A 7,951-nucleotide genomic window follows, 5' to 3' on the forward strand; every position below is an offset into this window, starting at 1 on the left:
CAGGACACGTCCACCTCCACTCCCTGCTGAGACTGCTGGTATCTTTCTTCTGCCAAGTCATACAGAGACAGCTGGCTTTGGTGCTGAGTGGCTACTGCTTACAAGAGTTGGGCCTTCCTGAACTGAGGCTGCAGGAGGTAGTGCTGCTCTGCAATGTTTGAAAAAAAAAGGGGCAGAGAGATCTTCCAAAGGAGCTGCTTGTCTATCTGTGGCTTGATTTGTTCCATCTGCTAGAAGAGATGGCTGTTGAGAATTGAGAAATTCTGCTAGTGTAGAGCTGAGAGCACACAATGCCATGGAATGTCTGCATTGTGTCCCAGCTGCTCCCTGAGGTAATGCCTGCTCTTGATCTTGCCCCTTCCCTTGTAAAAGCCTTTGCAGGAAATGGGTGAAGAGCCATCATCTTCACTCCTACCACCTTGATCAGGGCAACCTCTAGCCTCATCCTGACTCCTGTGGTTTCCAATCTCAAACGCCCCTATGGAGAAACAGTATTGGGAGAGATATGTTTATTGGTGTTGTCTGGAGAGACACACTACAGCACAGCATTGCCCATATTCTTCCTCCCCGTAGACACCAGTATTCCAAGCCTTCAGCTTGCAACAGAGCTGGAGGAGGCTTGAGCCTCTTGTTCCTCTACAGACCATGTCCCAGGAGAACTGCCAAGAACCAGATGAGACTCATCTTTTGTAGGCCCTTTTGGCCTTGTCCAGCGAGATATGAGGGGGTTAGAACCATGTTGGAGTTGTGTGAGCAGTTGTCCAACTTGCAGGTAAGCATGAAGCAGCTGGTGTGACTGGATGAACTGACAGAAGAAAACCAAAGTAAGCAAAGAATGGGGTCTGCTGTGTAAATATATGGATGTTGTTAGCATGGGCAAATACTACCAACAGGAAGATGGTGACCCTCTCATCTTTGGAGAAAGGTACTGTAACACTGGAGATATTGGTCCAGGATTTGTTTGATCTTCAGTCTGATGACTTGTCTGGGAGATGGTACAAGGAGAGGTGGGTTTGCACTTGGAGAAGGCCCATAAGCTCCTTTAAAATTCTGGCTGTTAAATGGGGCCCTTGGTCTCTAATTATGCTGTCTGGGAGGCCATGGCATCATAAAACACCCTATGGGAAGGCAGAGGCAGTCTATGGGGCTATGGGCAACTTTCTGAGGGGGGATAAAGTAAACTATCACTATCACAATCACTATGATCACTGCTCTTAAATCCATACACACAAATCATAGAATCATAGAATGTTTTGGGTTGGAAGGGACCTTTAGAGGTCATCTGATTCAACCTCCATGCAGTGAGCAGGGACACTGTTAACTAGATCAGGTTGCTCAGAGCCCCATCCAACCTGGCCCAGGCTATTCGGCAGCAGGGAGGAGCTGTTAGGGACCCTGTGATCTTCTGGTGCAAGCACAGCTGTTGCAGGCCTGGGCATAGTCAGCCACATCTCCTTGTCCTGTGGGCCACCAGGTAGTCAGGTACTGCATAATCCAGCAGTTCCAGTGTCTGGGTGCAGGAACATGATGGCATCAGCAGAGGAATTTTGTCTGCAGTGGTCCCTGTAGGGTGTACAGCTGCCTGCCATGGTACAGGCAACCATTCTGTACTTGCAGGTTCAGGGCAGATGGACTAATGGGATGCTATGTTAGATTCAGGTTACTTACAGTAGCCTGGAAAAATTTTACAATGAATTCATCCCCTGCCATGGCTGTAATGAAATGCCTTGGAGAAAACAGGATTGGGGTGCATGCAGAAAGTATGCATGCAAATCTGAATCTTCCTTCCACGACAAGGCATTGCTGTTCTGACTTCCTGGACATCATGTGAACATGAAGGGGAACCATGTAAAGGAGGCAAGAGAGAAACGCTTCACCCATTGATACTATTCCATGTTCTGATGGTCAGTCAGCAACAGTGTTGTGGGTTTTGCCCTCTCAAGGAATTGCTGCCATTCCTCAAAGGCAGCTTTGGTCGACAAGGTACTCCTTATCCCAAATAACCTTCTAATTCCACTCAGCAGGGAGGGGCTGCTAAGAGAAAAAAAGGGTGGTGTTCCTGTGTAAGGCTGACTTTCTGGGCTTGGTTTGAGGCATCTGTTTCCGCAACTTATGGCCAGCTGGGGTCTGGGTAGAGTAGGTTAGCACCTGTGGTGAATGCCCATTTCATTTTCTCAAAAGCTACAGGCATCCACCAAAAGCAAGCACACTACAGGTGAATGCTCCTGTAAGAACCACAATACCAGAAAAAAAACCCTTCATGAATTGTCAATAGATGTTGGCAAATCCTAAGATCCTGTGCACATGAAAGGAGAAATGGTGGAAAGATGTAGAAGGAGACATTGTTGGGGACACAGCTGGAGATGCACTCCTGAAAAGAAGTGCTCTATACCTGTGGAGGTACACCCTGAAGGGGACTGTGGCCCATGGGTGAGCCATAGCAGAGCATAGGAAAATGAGTAAGAAGAAAGGAGCATCAGATAGAAACCATTACACGAATTACTCCAACCTCTTGCACCACCCATTGCCTTACCAAAGGAATGAATTTGAGTAGGTAGAAAACTGTAGAGGGCATTAAGGACTCATTTTTCCTAGCCAATTTTCCACAGGCAATGCATAAATTGGATTGTCTAGCCAGCAACCACCTGGCTTCCTTACTGGAACTGACAATCACAGCCACAGCTGAACATCGATGGTCCCCAAAGGCACCACTTCCAATCAGTGAATAAAGCTTCAGGATTCTGGAAAACAGTCATTGTATTTCTTATAGAGGTGACTCAATCCAGGGCCACCCTGAAAGCCAGGAGATTATGACTGCAGAGCAGCTAGTATCTATTGCTTTGGCTGTGAAGATTAGCCAAATGTGCCTAATAAGTCCCTGAACCCTTGTGTGATCCCCACTAAAGGGGGTTTGGCAAAGCTAGGGGCAGGGTCACTCTGGGCACTGGGGATGTTAAAGAATCCTGCAGGGCTGTGACCTATCTCTGCTGTCTGGCCAGGATTTGGAGATTAGCTTTGAGCTGTAGAGAGCCATTGGAGCTGGCCCCTGCAAAGCCTGAGGGCCTGGCCCTGTGGTGCTCAGTTCAGAGATCAAGGAGGCTTGACCTCTCAGGCAGGAGTAGGGACTGCTCCATAGGGGAAGACAAGCCAGGACTGACCATAAAACAGGCAGGGGCAGTGATCTCACTATGCAGGATGCAGTCCTACAAGTACCCAAGCAGGGCTGGTGACAATAACAGGCTTCATCAACAGTCCAGTGATCATCAGATAAAGGCATGGTGGTAAGTTGGATCTGAGGTCAATCCTGAAATCCAGGAGACAGAATGAGCAACAGGAGACAGAAGAGGACGCAAGTATTTGTGTGGTACACCTATGATGTAGCTCAGGCAAGAATCAGGGACCTAGTCCTGAACTTTAATGGAACTCCTGGGCCCATGGGGCAGAGTGTGTGTGTGGAAGCCCCAGGTGAGGCTGGTCAGGGCAAGTAAAGTCTATTGATGCATGTATGGCCTTAACTTTCCTGTGCAGTGCTTTGGGATGGATGCTCAGATTTTTCAAACCAGACTAGCCATTCTGTTACTTGTATCACGTTATTAGTATCAGTACCCCACCATTATGTTTTCTTTCAGCTTCTAACTTGTTTGAATCATCAGGGCACCCATACTTGTTAGGTCAAGTGCAGCTTAATCTTGACATTTTACCTTCTTTCAGTGCTGTCTGGCCAAAATTGCATATGATCTTTGATTTAACAACACCTGTCAAAGGTCAGTGCTCAGTCTGTTTCCTCCATCTGTGCTGCTCTAGATTTTGCAGACCTGTATCATACCTCCCCCGCCTTTTCCAGAAGGTTTATCTAAGTCATTCTTTGTACAGAAGCTGTTGCATGCTTATAATCCCTTTTTCCTTGCCCTTTTCTGAACCTTTCCCCATTCCTTTGTACTCTTTTCTCAAATGGAGGACCCAGATTTGTGTACAATATTTATTGGTTTATACACTGTTGTGATGTTTTCTCTGTTTTCTTCTTTCTTAGCAATGTTTAATAATTTATTTGCTTTCTTTCACACTACTGGGCACAGAGAAGACATTTTCATACATTTTCATACAACTTCTTATTGCAACAGCTTAGGGCTCTTCATTTCAAATGTGAAGATAGGACTGTTTATTCCTATATGTGTTACTTCCCTAAATTCCATCTGCCATTTTTTGCCCATACACTCAGTACCCTGCTTCTCTTCTGCCTGCAGTTCTTCTCAGCCTGCCATTGCATATATATCTCTGAATAACATTGTATCATCAGCAGACTCTGACACTGCCATTTCCAGATCCTTGAGAGATATGTTTCACAGATCAGGTTCCAGAACACATACTTGTGGGACGCTATTTTACTGTGAAAATGGACTATTGACTCCGACTGTCTTATTTCCTGTCTTTCAACCAGTTATTTGCCCCTGCAATTATATTCCTTGGCAGTGTAACTTTTAAGAGCTTTTGACAGTGACCTCTCCAAATACCTTCCAGAAATCTATGGTCATTCAGTAAGATTGTGAGGCAGTTCTTCCCTTTACAAAAGACATCTTGACTCCTCCTTATTACAGCATCGTTATGCATATGCTCTCTAATTCTAATCTACCTTATAGTTCCCATTAAATTGCCTGCTACAAAAATCAGGCCTGTACTTTTCTAGATTTCTTATGGCATCCTTTTAAAAAATTGACATTACAGCTGACATATCCCTGTCTCCTGAGAGCAAAGCAGTTTTGTACTAGGGGTCGTTCACCCTTGAATTCTTTTAGAATTGCTGGTTATATACCATGTGGTCCTTGTGATTTGATACTATTAATGGTCCATAAACTGTATATATTCCATACTGATTCTTTCAAGACACAAGCCCTGGTACGTCCCCTCATAAAGAAGAAGAACTGGTTTGGGAATCTCATCCAGCTTTGATGTAGTGAACTCAGATGTAAAGAATTAATTTAGATTTTCTGTTATTTTCTCTTTATGCTCCTTTAAATTCTTTTTTTTAATTTTCCTGGTGCTGCAGACTGTCTAGCAGCCTTCCAGAGCCTGAAGTGTTTGAAAAGGGATTTATTATTAGATTTTATGCCTTATGCAAGTTGTTCCTCAAACCCTTTTGGCCTGTCTAATGTGTGGTTTAGTTTTTATCTGTCACAAGTTTGGATTCTATTTTCAATTTTAGGCCCAAATTTAGCTTTTGGAAGGCTGCTTCTGAAAAGCTGTCTCCAGCAACAGGCTCTCTTGTCCCTGCTGCTTAACCATGGCAGGGTTCTTTTTCCTCCTTACATGCATCTGCCCTGAGCCTCCAGTATGGTATTCTTAAAGTCTCCATGTAACCCTCAAAGACATAATTACTGAAAAAACCTAGGAACAGCTTCTTTAAAAATCAGGAACTCCAGGAAATCGTTTGCACAAAAGGGTATTCTGTGTGTGCAGGAGACTCATGCCAAACATCTACACTTGCAGTTGATTGGCTGTAGCCTATCTTCCTAACCATAATCTCAGCATCATGGCCACCTTGCTCTCTTCATGTCAAGGCATCTCCTGAGCAGTCACTTACCCCACCATGGGCTGACTGGTCCTTAAAAATCACTATACTATCATGCTAGCTCAGGAGTGAATATGTTTCTATTAGCAGACTTATCTTCCTTGGTGTGCTGGCACTGACAGTTATGGCTAGGGATTCCCTTCCTTTTGCCTCCCTTACCTCATCTCCCCTCTTCCTTGAAGGCAAGGCTGTTTACCAGCTTTCTGCTGCATACAGGAGAAATCTGTGACTGTAAGGGCCTGAGTACATCTCCCCCCATGTCCCTTCCCACCACCCTGGGGTGGGTTGTCTGGATGGGCTCAGCACCAACTTTTTTAGGTAGCTGTGAGGCCTTGAGAAGCCTCAATGGGTGCCTGCCCCTCATTCTTTCCCACACTGCTTGAAAATTCATGCTCTTGTCCTTAATGTCTGCCTGAACTATGTTGCAGGTATGCTTGTGCCTACCCTCTCTGACCCTTACCCATTGGCTTGAATTCTGGATTGAGCTGCCCTGTCACTTCACACTTGCCTGGCAACCTGGCCTGTTGCCTGAAGTGTTGGTGAACCTGCTCTGCTCTTCTTGCTCAGGTACTGTGGAATTTGCTGACTCTCAGCTCCCAGCTCTACTTTTCATATGGAGCAGTCTGCCCCTGCTGCTTCCTAACAGTCATACTGGTCAGATTGAAAAAAGCAGTGACTGAGAAAAGAAATGAGTGATAAAAGGGAAAAGGATAGGGAGATAAATATTCAAGCATGACAAAGTAGAAACAAAAAAATATGTCTTAAGGGAGGGCATATGATATAGTGGGGAGAGCCTTGCCCCTATCCCTGCACTGAAAAGGAAAAATTATGAGGAAAACATAAAAAGACTATTTTGGCCAAACTAAAGAAGAGAATAAAATCACATGCCTGTACAGAAATGCGGGCTGCACTGGTGCTGAAACTTGCAGTATGACAAAGCATGGAGTTATGCTATCAGGATTGACCCAATGCAAACTTAAGAAAGGAAAAAAGGCAGAACTGTTTAGATACAAAGGGAAAGGGGGGAACAAAGGAAAAGCTGTATAGACCTAATTACTGGCATTTGTGCAACAGCTGGTGCAAATCCCTATAGTGCTTTCTGTACCACAAGTAGTTTTTTGGTGGTAACAAAAAAGAGTGTGGATACTGAAGTGGTAGTGCTGTAGTATTCATGTAAAGCAGTGTTAAAAAATTGTAGTAGTTCTATGTGAATGTTATGGTGACATCTCTACAGTAGTGACAGAGAAACCTATGGGAACCAGAGGACTACTGCAAGTTTCTTGACAGCAGCAGGAAAACCATGTATCACCTCTGAAAGGATGCCACTGACAGATACCTTTTTGTGCAACCTCAGATGGTCACAATGTTTATATACAGCAAAGCACTTCAAACACACTCAAAATCCATGGCAAAACATGTAGCATCTTCATAAGCCTGTTGCCATACTGGTTTGCAAGCTTCCTTTGCAGCAGTGGCAGGAGTCTGGGGTGCATTTCAACAGCTAGTATTTCTGCAATAAGCCCAGTGGTTCTTTAAGGGCTTTGGAGCCATGAACTTTGACCACTAGGAGGGGAAGAACTGTGCAGCAAATGAAACTTTGATCTGAGAATTGCACCAGGCAGGTGTGGAGGGCAGAATGCAGAGACTGTGTGCAGCAGTGTTCCTGAGGTGCCGTTCTTCAGGGTTGCAGTTGCTGTGGAACTGTGAACTTACTCTGCAGTGTCTGAAAAGATCAGCAGCCCTGTAAGGATTCTGGAGCCACGTTGCAGCAGTAAAAGCATAGAACAGTTCTGTAGATGTACTGTAACCATGGCACTGCAAACCTCTGCAGGGAGGTATGAATCATTAAACACTGGTGCTGAAAACCGCAGTATGACAAAGCGTGCAGTTCTTGGAGTATTTGTAGCTGGAGCATGATAAGGTTTGTCTGCAGCACCAGCTATAGTATGGGAAACCTTGTGCGCGCTTTCCAACAGAAGCTTAAATTCCAGCACTCATTTGGGGTGCCAAGTGTGTGGCTCTGCCACCTCCCTAGAGCAGCGCATGCAGGATGCAATAGATAGCCTGATGACACATCCCTACTTTCTACCCTGTGCCTAGAAAAAGCACCTCTTTTATGCACTGAGGCAGTGACAAGCTGTCCTGTACCCAGCCTCCTGCTCTCGGCCCTGTTAGCCAGGCTCTTAAACACAGCCAGTACAGTAAGCCCACTTCAGGGAACGGGTTAAGGTGAGGCCAATTTATCGCCAGCGCTAACACTTCTTTGTCGCTGCTGGTCTTTCTTCCTCCTCTGCAGTATCAGACAAGGTTCCCGATTTCCCGCTTATTCCGGCACCGGGAGATGCAGCACCACTCGCCCCACTGCCCCAGCTGAGCACTCGCCCC

The 7,951-nt window shown here is 45.5% G+C and overlaps 1 protein-coding gene across 1 annotated transcript in view; it reads left to right on the forward strand.

Moving 5' to 3' along the window:
• The first annotated feature begins 3,323 nt into the window (after positions 1-3,323).
• NFX1 (nuclear transcription factor, X-box binding 1) overlaps positions 3,324-7,951 on the forward strand; it is a 49,297-nt gene continuing 44,669 nt past the window's right edge. Inside the window, exon 1 of the mRNA XM_009638470.2 lies at positions 3,324-3,465. Within this exon, the coding sequence (XP_009636765.2) occupies positions 3,324-3,465 (142 nt within the window). The remainder of the gene's footprint in view (positions 3,466-7,951) is intronic.

The sequence above is a fragment of the Egretta garzetta genome, unplaced genomic scaffold (assembly GCF_000687185.1).
Source record: "Egretta garzetta isolate BGI_Z169 unplaced genomic scaffold, ASM68718v1 scaffold155, whole genome shotgun sequence".
NCBI classification, from domain to species: domain Eukaryota; kingdom Metazoa; phylum Chordata; class Aves; order Pelecaniformes; family Ardeidae; genus Egretta; species Egretta garzetta.